General features: G+C 42.3%; 1 protein-coding gene across 1 annotated transcript in view; it reads left to right on the top strand.

Moving 5' to 3' along the window:
* The window catches only part of POMT2 (protein O-mannosyltransferase 2), a 30,132-nt gene extending 15,256 nt beyond the window's left edge, over positions 1-14,876 (top strand). Inside the window, exons 12-21 of the mRNA XM_068946661.1 lie at positions 316-394; positions 1,128-1,279; positions 2,984-3,075; positions 4,201-4,277; positions 5,407-5,478; positions 5,910-5,969; positions 6,158-6,263; positions 8,203-8,343; positions 8,961-9,075; positions 9,664-14,876. Of these exons, the coding sequence (XP_068802762.1) occupies positions 316-394; positions 1,128-1,279; positions 2,984-3,075; positions 4,201-4,277; positions 5,407-5,478; positions 5,910-5,969; positions 6,158-6,263; positions 8,203-8,343; positions 8,961-9,075; positions 9,664-9,769 (1,000 nt within the window). The 3' untranslated portion in view covers positions 9,770-14,876. The remainder of the gene's footprint in view (positions 1-315; positions 395-1,127; positions 1,280-2,983; positions 3,076-4,200; positions 4,278-5,406; positions 5,479-5,909; positions 5,970-6,157; positions 6,264-8,202; positions 8,344-8,960; positions 9,076-9,663) is intronic.
* The last annotated feature ends 282 nt before the right edge of the window (positions 14,877-15,158 follow it).

Here is a 15,158-nt window from a genome sequence, read left to right as displayed (position 1 = left end):
TTTCTAACTGCGGCAAGCGCTAATCTATGTATTTTCCATGAGGAGGTGGTGGATTGTAGCTTGAGGGTTGGATTAATTCACACTATCCCTTTCTGCCAGTACTGTCCTTTGTGGCAGAAGTTCACTATCATGTGGTAGGAAGCAGCTGTTTCACTGTATGGCCCCCATCACCATCAAGGCTGCATGCTGCATCCTGCCCTAGCCTGGAGTCCAGTGGTCAGTATGCCGTCGGCTCTCTCTGAATGGCTTGAACCAAAGTTCTTATTGACTAAGACATAAAAACAAAACCAGGTTTGACTTTTAATTTCATTCCAGAACTTCTAGAAATCTCCACAGTCACCAGCATGAGGCTCCCCTGACAAGGAAGCATTTTCAGGTCACTGGCTATGGAATAGTAAGTGAATGGCAAGATAAAGCAAACTCTCCTTCTTTTGGGGGGAGTTCATACCATGCCAAGGGGATTTACTCCTGCCTCTAGTTTGTTAACCAGGGTGATAGATGTGGACCTGCTGGACTAGAAGAAAATCTGTTTTAGTATAAGATAGTGTATTTCATATTTATGCTTTATTTAATGTGAGCACAGTCAGGAAAATGATTAAGCTTTGACTCTCAGTCTAACTTTGGCAGCGTTCACCTCCTTAAATGCCTAACTGGGCAACCTTGAAGTTGCTCTGACAAGTATTATTTTCTGTGTTTTTCCCTGTTACATAGACAAATGGCTTTTATTGACAGAATGATGACATCATTTGGAATCATGAAAATGAGATCTGCTTTGAGGCTGAGTTTCCAAAGAGAAGGGGCTGTTGCCTAAACCCTTTCTGTGAAGCAGCCAAGCCACCCCCATTTGAAATGTGACTCTGAGCCAGAGTCAAGTATGAATTTGAAGCAAAAAATCTTAAAGTTGGCAAGATAAAAATATATTTGTGGGTAGCTGCTGATGTCTAGAATTGTCTTTTCCTGATGGGGGATCTCTTTTGTGAACGCTAAGCAAGGGTACCCTGAGTTCTTCAGTTTAGCTGTGCCAGCATTAGAGTTTCAGAAGTTCCTGTTTGCTATGCCTCATTCCCATATTTTATTTGTCTTTTGTTGTTCTTTTTTTTTCCTCTTGTGCTGTGTTTGGATGATAGAACGGAACAGGAGACGCCAATGATTTCTGGAGGATTGAAGTGGTGGGCAGAAAGACTGGGAAGCTCATAAAAGTCCTACGGAGTCAGATCCGGCTAACCCACGTTGCCACAGGATGTATATTGGGCTCTTCTGGAAAAACACTGCCCAAATGGTAAGTAGCTTGTAATCCTTCCCACCGTTCCTCATCTTATATCATTGTTTTTATGTTCCTTTGCTCAATGGTAATTTTAAACTAGACAATAACCACTTTTCCTCTGTTTCTTTATCCTTAAAAGAATAATACAATATCTAATAGGCTCTAAACACATGACCAGAGGTTAGGAAGTTCTGGCTTAGGGTTATGCAGTCTGTTCCGGTGGAAGTTACTGGTGGGCAGTAGCTCTGCAAAACAATATCCCTTACCAAGAGATCCAAGAATGGTATGGGCATAGATCATACCGTCCAGTAAGTCCAGGGAGGGGATGCTAGACATGCAGCAGTTGTCTTCAAGGCCCATTTTGTCCTTGGGGTTTGCAAAAATTGCTGGAAACTGAGGCAGTTTATGCTGTTCTATTCCATAATCCACCAAGCTTCTTTTTATTGATAATAATTTCTTTTGTAGCTGGAAGACCTTGTGCCATTTCTGTATGCAGCATCTGAAGTGTAAGGGCAGCTGTAACAAGCTGATATTAGCAGGGAGGGGGTTTTAATATGCCCTCAGGTTGTATGAGTATAAACTCATCATAAAACAAGGTATGTGCAGAGACAGCAGTTTGTTTGGCATTAGTCTGGATGCATCTGGAGAGCTGTACTGTGTGGGATGCTAACACAAATCCTGAAGCAGCACCCTGTATAGTCATGTTGCTTCTACTTCCAAAGCTGTCCCTATTACTGCTAGCTCAGGTTTCCCTTCACTGTGTGATGGTAAAAAGGGCTTTTAAGAAATCCCATGGAAGCTGAATCATAGTGAGTGCAGGCAGATACCTCTGCTGGCGATTGCCTGGTCAAGAATGCAAATGTCATTTGGATTTTTCCGGTAAGCCTGGGCTTGAGGGTAAATAGCATAATTGATTAAAAAGCAAGCAAAAGAAACCCCACCGACTCTGATGACAGTGCTCAAGAAACGACTATGTTTTTTCCCTGACACAAACTTACCCTGTGGATGGAAGTTATTTCCACAAAATGTTGTTGATGTTAAGCGCTCAGGTAAAATACTAGTAACTGGGAATAATGATGGTTAGATTGGGTTGGATTTGTGTATATATTTTTAAGAATTTGAAGGAGTAATACTTGTCCTTCAGAGAACTGAGCATCACCTGCTAAGTGGTGATTGGCAGAAAATTCCTGATTAATCTTGCACATGACTGCAGAGTCTGCTACACTTACCAAAATGTGCCCACTGCTAGAAATAGGGAAAGAGATTAAATGAACAGTTGATAGGATACTCTAAAGTCATTCCCTTGTTTCTGTGGTAGAGTTGCTGTAGGCATGGATTGACCTAAAGTGATGATGATGGCTTTTTCTGGAGCGACTGTAAGGGTTGACTTGAGGTAGATGCTGATTGTTGATGTGCAGCTTCTTTGAAAATCAGGCCACTTATGTGTAGGTATTTGGTTTTAGGCACCCAAGTTTAGATATGTGGTCTCATGTGTTTAGTAAGATTTTGATGTTGGCTGCCGTGCGAGTTTATTCCAGTTTCCACATGGTGCTAGAGCAGGATGTCTGAGTGTATAAGAAAAAGATAGCTGGAGTTGAGAGGTGTGGTAGGTGTTAAGGGGAAGTATGAAACTAAATGGGGAAAAAAAAATCAGACATGAATTGGAAATACTGTGTGATCTTTTATGAGGTGGTGGCTAACTGCTCTGCTGTTCCTCAGGGGTTGGGAACAAGTGGAGGTTACTTGCACGCCCTATCTGAAGGAGACTCCCAATTCCCTCTGGAACGTTGAAGATCATATCAACCCTAAGTGTAAGTGATCTATTTCCCTTTGCCTTCAGGGTGCATCTTGGCTTGCTCTTAAGGGAAGAGATGAGCTATCGCATGGTGAGAAATGGCATTTAGTGTTTGGAATTTGCGCATGCTTTCACAGCTCCAGCTCAAACCTGCTGAACTTGGACCAGTTGTTCAGAGATGCATGGCCTTATTCTGCCTCAGTGTTTGTATTGCAAACCGGTGATAGTGTTTCAAGTGTAGTGGCAGTATAAAGAATTGTGTAAGGACTTTAAGATATTCATGGATAACAAAAGCAGGAAGTTTTGTAGGCACTGTGGTACAGGCTATTATTTTAACACCACTGTTGTAATTGCAGGGATTATTGTGATTGATATAAGTATGGTGTAGATATTTTAATGATTTTTGTTAAAAAGCTAGGCTCCACCCTGTTCTGCTCTATTTTTTTCCTTCACTTTTGGAGGGGCATGTTAAATAATGACTTTGCAGTGACAGCAAGTAATGGATTACGGAAGTGTGACAGGGGCTGGGAAGAGCATTAAGCATGCCAGTTATGACAGATGGGCCTTCCAGCCTCATCCAGGGGTTGATATGTGTCAGAGCCTCGTTTGGTCTAAATATTTGATACAAATTTCATTCCATGAATTGCAGATGACTTGGGCTTAATTCACAGTTATTTAAAAAACCTAGCGCTCTTCAGTCTTTCAGAGTCGCTGTATGCAAAACAAAATAAAGGAATCTTGGGCTGTTCACTTGGTAGAATCTCCTCTTCTGTTGTCTTGCATTTTTTGTTTCCACGCTCATGGCTCATCTATGGAAAAAAAGCAGCTTATGAACAATTGGGCTCTAATTTCAGCTTGAAATAGAGATCTGCTTATTTCAGGAAGTATTATCTACTTTTCTTGCTCCTGAAGAAATAAAATAAAATCAAGGAGTCGATCAGTTATTAAATTCACTGGGCGATACTTTTTTGACTGCCAGCCTCTGTGTTTAGAGTACGAATGAATTGTGCAGGGAATTAAAAGAGGTGCTAGAAGCAGATTTGTCACAGATTTGACACAGGATGAGAGAGTTTATTATGTAAGAGTCAAATAAAAGTAAAATACATAGATTTCTAATCTGCTTTTCTCTCTTTTTCTAAAGTGCCCAACATCAGTCTGGATGTTTTGAAGCCCTCTTTTGTAGAAATTCTCCTAGAATCCCACATGGTTATGATCCGGGTAGGAAAGCATTAATTCTAGATTATCATTTTCTTCCTCCTCTCTTTCATTAAAAAGAGATATAATTTCTGAGATTTTGGGGTGATGGCTGAAATGTAGGGCAAGACTTATATGCCACAGCAACCTACGTGGATTTGTACTTAAAGAAAGGGATGTTCTTACAGTTAAAACTCGAAAAGTTTGAAAGCCGTGGGCTTGATCCCTGCCTCTACTGCTAATATGATGCTCCCTTCTTTAAGGAAGAGTTTGGATTTTTTTCATACCCTGCTGGAAGGTTGATTTAAAAGTTAAGTTAAAAGAATGAGACAGTTAAATGAGTGAGGCAAGAAGATAGTACTGTGGTCAGAATCACAAAACCAGGCACTGAAGAGAACAATAAATGTTTGAGCTGAAAACAGAAAACGCCTGTTAATTTTTAAAGTTCATTGAGATGCTGTGTGCTCTGCTTTCCTCTTCCCTATTTCTTCCTGAGGATACTTGCAAAAGAGCTGGATTTCATATTTTCGAGGTGGACTGCTCTTGTAGTCCTTCCACATGATCATTCTCTGTGATCTTGGCCACTTCCCTTCTGCTTTGAGCTTCTCGCTCCTTCAGCTGAAGAATGGGAAAGTTACCATTTGGAGGGGGGAATCTAAGGTTTTGTTTGTTCCTTCTGTAAACCTCAAATTCTTGAAAGAAAGAAGGTAGTCAAGCAAATCATTATTAAGGCTAATAATTTCCATGGCAACCAGTGCTAATGTTGTTTCAGGTAGGAAAGTACCTACGTGAGTTTCCATGGAAGTAATCTTTCTGAAGCTTTTATTTGAGTGGAGGGAAACCTGTTGAAGTAGTCAGTCCCTTAATGAAGAAAGATCTTGTTTAAGCAACATGTGTCCTTAGAAAAGCTGAAGAAGAGAAATGAGAGAATGATGTCTCTAATGGTAGCCAAGTAACTTTTTCACTTGCTTAGTAATATTAAATATTCATTGTCCACAGTGTGGCAGTCTCCAGAAGTTGATCTGTTCATGTATTCAGAAAATAGCTTTTATTCAGGAAGAGTATTTCTGTATGTCTGTGTACCCAGACATGTCTGGGCAGGCCTTGCAGCGTAACTGCCCAGTCATTTCAATTTTTTTTGACTTGTCTATAGGGAAACAGTGGCCTCAAACCAAAGGACAATGAAGTTACATCCAAACCTTGGCACTGGCCCATCAACTACCAGGTATGTTGATCAATCCATCTTCCTTTCTGTTTCTGAGGGCTTTTCACAGAATCACAGAATGGTTGAGGATGGAAGGGACCTCTGGAGATTATTTAGTCCAACCCCCCTGCTCAAGCCAGGTCACCTAGAGCAGGTTGCCCAGAACTGCGACCAGACGCCTTTTGAACATCTCCAAGGATGGAGACTCCACAATCTCTCTGGTTCCAGTGATCCCTCACCTTCACAGAGCCTCTTGTCCTATCACTGAGAAGAATCTGGCTCCATCTTCTTGTCTTTTCATAGCTTTTCTTAAACTGAAAGTGATGTCAGCTTTATTTTGTAATACCTGAGCTGCATGGAAAGGAATTTGTCTCACCTTTGACCCTGTTGAAGATGGTTGTAAACTGGATTGATGCCCACCCATTTTACTGACTTCTGGTCTCTCTCCTCAGGGCCTGCGTTTTTCTGGTGTCAATGAGACAGATTATCGGGTTTATTTGCTGGGAAACCCGGTAAGTTGAGGAGGGACATTCCAATCCATTGTCTTTAGCAAATTTTACATAGTGATTCTCTCCTTACTTTTGGACTGCCTTTCTCTTTGTGCTCTTATGCGTGCATGTAGCTTTTCATTCCCGCTGACATGCTCACTCCCATTTCCAGCCCTGCCCAAAGTCTCAAATCTTTCTTTTTTCCTACTTAGGTGATTTGGTGGCTAAATTTGGTCTCTATTGGATTGTATCTTCTGATAGCAATTTCCACCACAGTGGCCCTGAAGAGAGGTGTCCAGCTGACATCTCAACTCAAAGGTGAGGCCAGTCTTCCTATCCTTCCTGCACTTTAGAATCCCTTGTTAAAACATCCTGGTTTCCTGATACAGGAAAGCTCTTCTTAGCATTCGTGTATTATAAATCTCGTTATATGTTGTATTAAAGCCTCAGGGCATTGAACAAAACACACTCAAGGCAGCTGTATATACAAAAAGCTAAGGTAATTAGTACTATGAAAGTGCACTACCAAATGAAGTGACTGTCAGGAAAAGATTTCCTACTAGAAAGAATCAGTCTGATTAGCAAATCTGGCTTCCTGCATAGCAGAGACCGTATCTGATGAATTGCCAAATTTCTTAAGCCTGTAAGACTTCATCAGAAATCCTCAAGTGACCAAGGGCCCTGAGACACATGCTTAGAAAGCTGAAAAGGAGAAGAGCTCTAGGAGTGACTCACAGGTGGGAGATGTGACCTGTGGCTGCCAAAAGTCTAGCCAATCCTTTGCTGGAGAGCATTGAGCTGGACTGCTGAGGGTGGCAGCCTAAGATGATCCAAAAATGAAAGTCCCAGTAGGGTCTTGCTGACTTGCTTCCTCCAGGAGACAAGATTAGTCAGTAGTAGCTCATGTGCCAGCTCTGCTCTGCAGTTGATCACCCAGTCTAGCATGGGAACTGTTCATGAACTGCTCAAGAGCCAAGATGTTGGCTGCAATTGCTGTCAGTTACATTGATTACTGCAGTTCAATGATGACCAGATGTGTATCTGTTGGAAAGACTATATTTGATCTGAATACATCAGTAGGAGAAGGCAACAGAACGTATGTCAGGGAAACCTTCCTGATGCAGAGATCTACTGGTCCCAGGGCTTTTACCTTTTTCTGATTTGCAGACTTTTTGAGATTTTTTTTTCTAATGATGATATTGTCCCACATGGGCTACTGACAAAAGGTTTACTTTTCGTAAATGCCTTTTGCAGATGCCTTGGCAGTGTGTGGGAGGCAGGACTGTGTGCACCAAGGGTGGAAAAACACTGAGCTAGGTTATGGAGCAATCTCCTCCAGGAAAAGAGTGGGAGCTTCATATCTCAAGTAGTTTAAAAGTGAACAGGATAGGTGTCTAACAAAAATCCTGCAAGGAGCTACCTATATTGGCTGTAAAGGAGATAGACCAATTGGATCAATGCCGTGCTTTCAAGGTCTGCATATGCACTGTATTTTCATGTTATGCGTGCTCTTTTGAAATGGGAAGTGTTTCCTGATGATACTTATGCAAAGCTGATGAAATAGCAGATAGAAGGGATGCAATACTCCTTTATTGTCTTCAGTGCCTGGGTCAGAGGGCTTTTCACAAGCCCTAATAAATCATACTTTGACCATTCCAGTTTACCTCAATGGTTGCTTCGTTTTGTAGCAACCATTGCTACAATGGTTGCTACATTGTAAGGGAAATGAGTTCTAAAATGTGAAGTGAAACTGTTCAGTAAACGCAGTGAGTTATAAGCTAAGCTGCAGGCAGACACCAGAGCTCTCAGTCCCTTTCCCAGGCTCTGAAGAGTAGGCAACGTTCCTTTCCAGGGAAGGGTGACAAAGTGGTCGTCTGGATGACTCTTAGTCTCATTGCAGAGAAAACTGAAAAACATCAGAGCCTGGAATGGCCTATTGAGGCTAATCTACATCCAGAGAAGCTGTAAGCTTGGTCTTAACATTGAGCATGGTCAACCCCTTGGTAATCCCTCAAGACTTACGTCTTGGTTTATCTTTTCTGGTAATTGTTCCCCTGAGAAGTATTTGTATGTGCATAAAAAATACAGCTGGGATATTGTAGAAGCTTGGAATAATTTCAGACCTATAGACAACTTCCTGCAAAGATCATTCTTGTTGATTTTACTGTCATTGACATGCTACTTACTGTGTTAAGGCTTGCAAAGAGAAACTGGAGTTGAGGCTTTCTCTGCTGAAGCATGTTTGTTTTTGTTCCAGAACTGTCCCAAGTCTTGCTACGTGGCGGAGGGCAGATTACACTGGGCTGGCTCCTTCATTATCTCCCTTTCTTTATGATGGGCCGAGTTCTCTACTTTCACCACTACTTCCCTGCCATGCTTTTTTCCAGCATGTTGACAGGTAAATACTAGAGACTGGGGAAGAAGAGGCGGGGAAACAGGTGAAAGTCTGTTAAATGTAACATTTTCAGACCATGCTGTAAATTTTTATGATAGGTTTTCTGCTTGCTTGAGCATAGGGCTTGAAAACATTTGCCAGTTCAAAATGTTTTTCACAAAACTGCTTGAGATGCCAAATAGTCTACCCAAGAGGCAGTATGTCTAGTGGTTAGGGCATTTGAATTGAGAGATTTGATTCCTATTCTCTGCTGTGTCACTGTCCTTATATATAGTTTTATACAAGCTATTTCCCTTCTTTGTTTGCTGCCCCCACTTTTCTGTCTTGTCTGTTCATACTTCAGTCTTGGCAGCTTTTCCTGTGATTTTTGTACCAGCTTAGCATGCTGGGTCACACTCCTCTTTCCCATTTGTTCAGATGAGAAGGTGGGGAAAAAGAACTTTCTGCTGACAGAAAATGTACTGTATAGCTCTGAAGGTTTACAAGGTAAATTTAATTCAAAAGAGGAGGAGGCCTGCTGGTCTCAACAGAGCTTTATCAGCTCTGTCTATGGCTGAATGTAGCAGCTCTGTTCTTTGGCCTCTGCATTGTTCCTGATTTCTGCCTCATTCTTCTCCTAGGAATCACCTGGGACACATTACTGAAATTCTGTACTGGGTTCCTGTCATCCAGCACTACAGCTAGAAAAGTATATGGAGGGGGAGTTCTGGTACTGGTTCTGATTATCATGTACAGGTGAGTGCTGAAAGCTCAGCTTTCCTGAAAGTATAACATCCACTGTCTCAGTGGAACCCTTATTGCCTGTTAATTATTCTTAGCCTTTGCCTCTGCCTCTCCTTCTCTGCTGAACTTTTCAGACATCATCAAGTCTGCAAGCACCCTAAACACTTAAATTTTGTTGCATCTAGCATTTGTGTCCCAGTAATGGACTTCTAAACAACTATTACAGGGATCTCATTCTTTCACGCCACTACTGAGCGTGAACACTTTATTGGCCTCTGAACCCACAGTTCAGTGGTTTCTGATTCTGGTCCCCATGCTAGATGATGTCAGATCCCTCAAATATAGATGAACAGTTGTAGGTTTCCCCTGCTGACTCCACTCCAAAACTGTTGCTTTCTAAGAGGAAAAGTGCATGTGCCATAAAGCTGCACACCATGTATATTGGGTTCAGTGGAGATTAGAAGGTCCCTAGTGAAGCTTATAGCAGCCTAAAAACAAAGTTTCCATAGGTCACCTCTGTGGACTAATCTTCTGCAATGTTCTTGAGACAGAACACTGCAGTTAGTCAGTCCCTGATAGGTATTTGGAATCTCTCCACAGCTTCTACCTCTTCCATCCTCTGTCCTATGGGATGATAGGACCTATGGCCTCGGACCCGAGCAGCCCCATGGCAGGGCTCCGGTGGATGGACTCCTGGGAGTTCTAGAGCCAGCAAAGGGAGCTTGGAAGTAGAGACTGAGAAATGTGAGAGCTGCTGCCTGTCAGGCTGATAGTGGGGCTTTGGAGACATGTGACTATAATATGCCTTCTCTGGAGAACTCTGGATCTAGTAGCCCTGTTGCTTTGGCATTTGTTTGCATTGGCTGCTTTGGAAGATGCAGAGGATGACCATCTGATGAAGACTCAATTCATGAATCTTTTAAGTTATGTTCCTGGGCAACCGGATGCTTACATCTCAGTTCTTATGAGCAATATATCAGTCAAACAGCAGTGGTGTTCCAGTAGTGAGACCAGTACAAGTCATGGGGTATGTGTGGTCTCACATTCACATGTGTGGATGTGTGTGTGTGTCTTCTTTCTTGTAATCCAAGTACCATTGCAGTTCGGGAGCCAGAGAGTGTCTGAGACATGAGGATTTTTTAATCATATTTAACAGCCTTTATTACAGCAAGGTTTTTTTTTTTAAAGCTTCATATAAGTATCTGGGGTTCTCTATACCACTCTGCCCTGTCTGCCTACATTTTTTTGTGCTGACCCTGTACTTTTAGAATTTGACAGAACTGAAAGGGTATCCACTTGAAATCTCCCTGAGCCACTGTGCCTTGCCCGTCTCTCAGGCCCTTTGCAGACAGAGGAGGTGGAGGTGGTTTGTTTATCCCCGTATATTGCCTTGCTTGCTGGACACATTTAACCATTTATAATGATTACCCGGCAAGCCTCTACTCACAGTCAGACTGTTCCAGCTCAGCACTTTGCAGTTTCGTACAGAACAGCAAAGAAGCTACAAAGAAAACTATAATGGAAGCAGCAGGTAATTTATTTCCTGCCGCAGTGTCCTGTGAAGACTGGCCCCCTTGGGGTGTGCTAGGAATTAAAATGCTAGCTTGGAAATTTTACTGACAGCTGTCATTCACCTTTTGATCCTAGCTGTTCCAATGCCAGTACCTGTACTTTTAGGAGGAAGGTGTCGTCTTAGTGAACGTGGCATCTGCAAAACTGGCTGTCAGTGCCCAGGGTACTTGCACGCTATACTGGGCAAGTTCCCTCTCATAGATGGCTGACCATCTTAAGTACTGCATTGAAGAAAATGTGATACGACGCAAAAATTATTTACTTGTTACGTGTCAAGAGTTATTGGATGTTGAATCTACTCCTTCCTAGAAAGCAGAATACTTTTTATCAGTTATTGATTCCTTTCTCCTCTGTTATGCCCCTTTTTGTAAATGTTCCTTTCATTCAGTCTTCCACCCTTTCCTGAATTTCAATTTCTTGTCACAATTTACTGTTACTACCTTGTAGCATCCAAAGCAAATGACACTTAAAGCCCAGCTGTGTTTCTGTCTCAAGAAGTAATATTTTGTATAGGTATTAAGGACCTCAAGCCTGTCATCTCAGAGTCCTTGTCTGGCTTCTCAGGCTTGCATCAAAATGATGTGTACTAGGAGAGCCACAGGTGAATGGGTCTGTTTTCAAACATGAATTGTGCATTCTTTCTCTTACCGAACCTAGAATTCTAATGTATTTCCTGCAACACAGAAGAGCTTTGTGTTATCATCTCCAAGATAGTTATTCTGTGTACAAGACTGAGACTCCAATCAGGCTTGCTTTCATTTGTCTTTAATAGAGGATCCATAAGATTGTTCAGTAAGGCAGCTGCTTGCTATTGTAAGGTTCTAGCTTGGTGTATCACATCTCCCTCCAGAAGCTGACTTCTGTAGAAACCATCTCAGATGGCATGGATGTATGCTTTTGATTCTAAAGGTTTTGAATTAATCACCTGCTGATAATTCATGGTGGGAAGTCATTACGCTAATTAGCTACTGGGTTTGATGATTCTTTTCCATTTGCTATTGCAGGAAGTGCTCCCACCTGCCTAAGCCTGGGCTTCACAGAGATGATAAATAGGCAAGAAGGGTGAGGGAGAAGGCTGCAAACTTCTTCAAATCCTGCTTGGTCTGACAGAAGTTAAAGCAGCAGCTGCAAATTGTTAACTGTTGGCAACATGACAGGCAGACAGTGCGCTGCTACATTTGTAGAAATGTGATTCAGCATCCTCTCCTCTTCGTGATGTTATCTGCTTAATGCCTTGCTATCATGAATATGAGCTTTCTACACAGTGGTCCCATTTGCCATGGGGAGGAATTGCCGCAGAGGCTGATGAAAGATATGCATTAAAGTGTAGGGGTTTTTTAGCACATATGATCACACACTTACCATAAACACTTATCTGAAAAATTAAGACATTTGTGAGCGTTTTGGAGAGACAATTTCTAAAGTTCTTTACTCATCAACTTAAATCTGTGAGGAGTTAAAAATCAGCTCAGCAACCTCAGTTACTGCAGTGGTTATGAAAGGGTCAGCTTTGTAGGAGCTGCCTGAGGAGGAGATGAGCCAGTGTCTTCCTTAGTCAGAGCCCTGTCTCCTCTATTGCTGATAACCTTTCTAGCAGGGATGGCAGCTGAGGTTAAACTGGCCAGCTGAAAGTGGCATCTATCATGCTCACATTCAGCTTCCTATGCACAAACTCAGCTTCTGTTTCAATACGAACAAAGGGTTATTTTAATTTAGTATGGACAATTTGGAAATCTGCTGTCGAGAGCACTTGATGAGCACTGGGGGCTGATCCATTTCTTAGGTCTTGTGCACTAGTAGTGGGATGGAGGCATACATTGGAAAAAAATCTAGATATCCCACAAGAGGGAGCAGCCTCCAGCAGGATTTCTTTTTTCTTCTGGAATTAAGAGTATTGAAAGGTCTACATTTGAAGACTAGAGGGCAGACATTGAAAGGACATGCATTTCATATGCAGCCAGCCTCTGGACTCCAAGGGTTGAATTTTCAAGAAAATGTAAATTGATGTTGCTCTATTTTCTTTCAGTAGAGAAAGATTGAGAATTTATCTTAGCTGAGAATTTCTCCCTCAATATTTGCTTCTCAAAAAAAAAAAAAAAAAAACAAACTGTCAGGCAGTAGTTGAAAACAAAATAATAGCCTGTATTTTGTGAGGCCGGTAAAATATAATGATGCTGATCCCCTTACTGACGCTGGCACTGCGTTAAATGTCTCAGAGTAGCGCAGACTTGAAGCAATAGGAGTCTTCTCTTCTGTTTTCTGAGTGCAGTTTGAGCTGTTGCAGTTCAGTTTTCCCATTCCTGTTTGTGGAACGAGTTCAGGTTCATCTTGAGGACTGCTTATTAGTCCTCTTCCCCTGCCATGTGGAAGATAGCTAATGGTGCTTTCCAAGGCCAGAAGATGCTGCTATCTAGAGCAGCTGCTCTCTGTGAGGTTTGCCTGACAGGGCTTCTTTTATCGCTAGGAAAGTATTTCCTCAAACTGTGTATCTGTGGATTCAAACTGCAAAAAGCTGCAGGCTTCCAGATTCCCGTTTCAGATTTTTTTTTTTTCTATGTAAACTCTGTTTTCACCTCTTCAGTCTTTGGTGGATAGACAGGAGGGCTCTAGGCACATCCAGCTTATCCTAGACAGTCCATCCCTCTGAAAAAGGTTTTGTTAGCAGTTGTTTCAGGACGACCATACACACCTATTCCTGCAGCAGCAACTGGTCTGTTTCCAGGGAGTGGGCTACTCATGCTATGAGACAGAGGTGTGACTTTGAGGAGGATGTGAGTGAGGATTTCTTTGCCCAGGTTGCCTTTGCTCCAGGTGGAAGACTTGGTATGTCATGCACTGGTCACCAGCATTATTCACAGGCCTTGGAGTGGGAAAGCCACCACCATTCTGGTCTGCAGATAATTTTCTTTTTGCATCTTAATTGGATGGGCTTGTTGTTGCACAGAGGGCATTAATATCTTCCTTTTTATATCCCCATTCTGTTCCTTCCACTTCTTTGAGTACTGCCCAAAGCACAGGACATTTCTTTGCTTCTCCTCTGGTCTTTAGGCTGTGTATCCATTTCTTACAAAGTGTGTCTGAAAAAAGGATACCACTGGACTCCTTATAGTATCCTCAGTGAATAAATACCTGCCACCTGCACTGACAGCAAATACGGAACCTTGTTACAGAAAGGTAAAAAGAAGTGTTACTGGAGAGTTCGTAGGGCAGGGTTTTTCTGCCAAAGGTACACAGGAGGGACAGTTGGCAATCTTCTTCAGGGGACGTGAGTGTGAACCAACTGCCAGTGTGGAAGCACAGACATTTACCTGAAGCTCTCAGCTGTTGCCTGGCTTAGTGACTTTCCTTTCAGAGCTATGCCTGTGTGACTTACACTCTGGGTTGGTACTCTGTGTACCGGTACCATTAGAATGCTGTTTCCTCCTCTCAAGTCCCTGCTGGCAAAGTGAACACCTCCTCAGCAGTGGCCTTCCTCTCCACCAGCTCAACGTGGGTAAGACTTTTTCCCCTTTACAGCAAGTGACCTCTCTGCCGTTAGCCAAGTGTATATCATGAAAGATAAAATGTGTGGACTGTTGCAACATCATAAGGCTCTTTCTGGCTGGGAAGGGAAATTTGGGAATAAGAACACTACCTCCATAGCATACTTGCTCCCTTTAGGGAGCTTGTGGGTTGCAAGTAGTCAGGACTAAAAATTGGCCTTTTCTTCTTCAAGGCGCTAACATCCGGGTTTCACGGTTGCTTGTGAGTTGCTTTACTTCTTAAATTCCCTCATGCCCTTTTTCTTGGATGTCAAGGGCTATTGAATGTCACAGATAATAGCTGAGGAAGAGGAAATATTCGTACTAAAACCGCTATTGCTGAATTGGTATTTCGTCCTAAAACTTCGGCAAGTAAGGTTGTGTTTTACAAGGGGAGCTGTTCAGAGCCATACTTCAAGAACTTAGCCCTGATTGAACAGGCTAAGTTTGGGGCAGTGGTGGTGAGAGGGGTTCTTTTGTGATTCTGTCCTGTATTCTGAACCTTTCTTACTAATGCTGTTAGTACTAGTGTCTGTCCATCTGTCTGCATCAGTCCATGAACTGACTGTCTTCTCATTCTTCTGAGGTATGGTTACTGCACTGTACAGTAGGGATGGGAGAATGCTTTCTTGAGCTATAATGTGTTTTGTACAGGAACTCATGGAAAATGAAGTAGAATTTGGAATTTAATTTTGTAATAAATAGCTCTTCTTTCAAACACTCTTTGAGTCTAGATCTTGTTGGGGTTTTGTTCTCTTTCTTTTCTTTCTCCTCCTCACACACACACACCCAAAATAGCAACATGAACTTTAAATGGACCCGTTGAAGAGTTTGATTGTGCCACTGGTCATCTACACAACAGAAGCCATGGCCAGTATCAACTTTTAGCCTACAAATGTTGCTGGACTGCAGTTCCAGGAGACCATATTTTACATAGTGCAAGAGATGTGTTGGTAAGCACAGTGGGAAATGAAACTGGCACATTTGGAGGACAATAAAGTG

The sequence above is a fragment of the Struthio camelus genome, chromosome 5 (genome assembly GCF_040807025.1).
Source record: "Struthio camelus isolate bStrCam1 chromosome 5, bStrCam1.hap1, whole genome shotgun sequence".
Taxonomy (NCBI): domain Eukaryota; kingdom Metazoa; phylum Chordata; class Aves; order Struthioniformes; family Struthionidae; genus Struthio; species Struthio camelus.
Note: the sequence above shows the minus strand (reverse complement) of the source record. Positions and strands in the feature narration are given on the sequence as shown.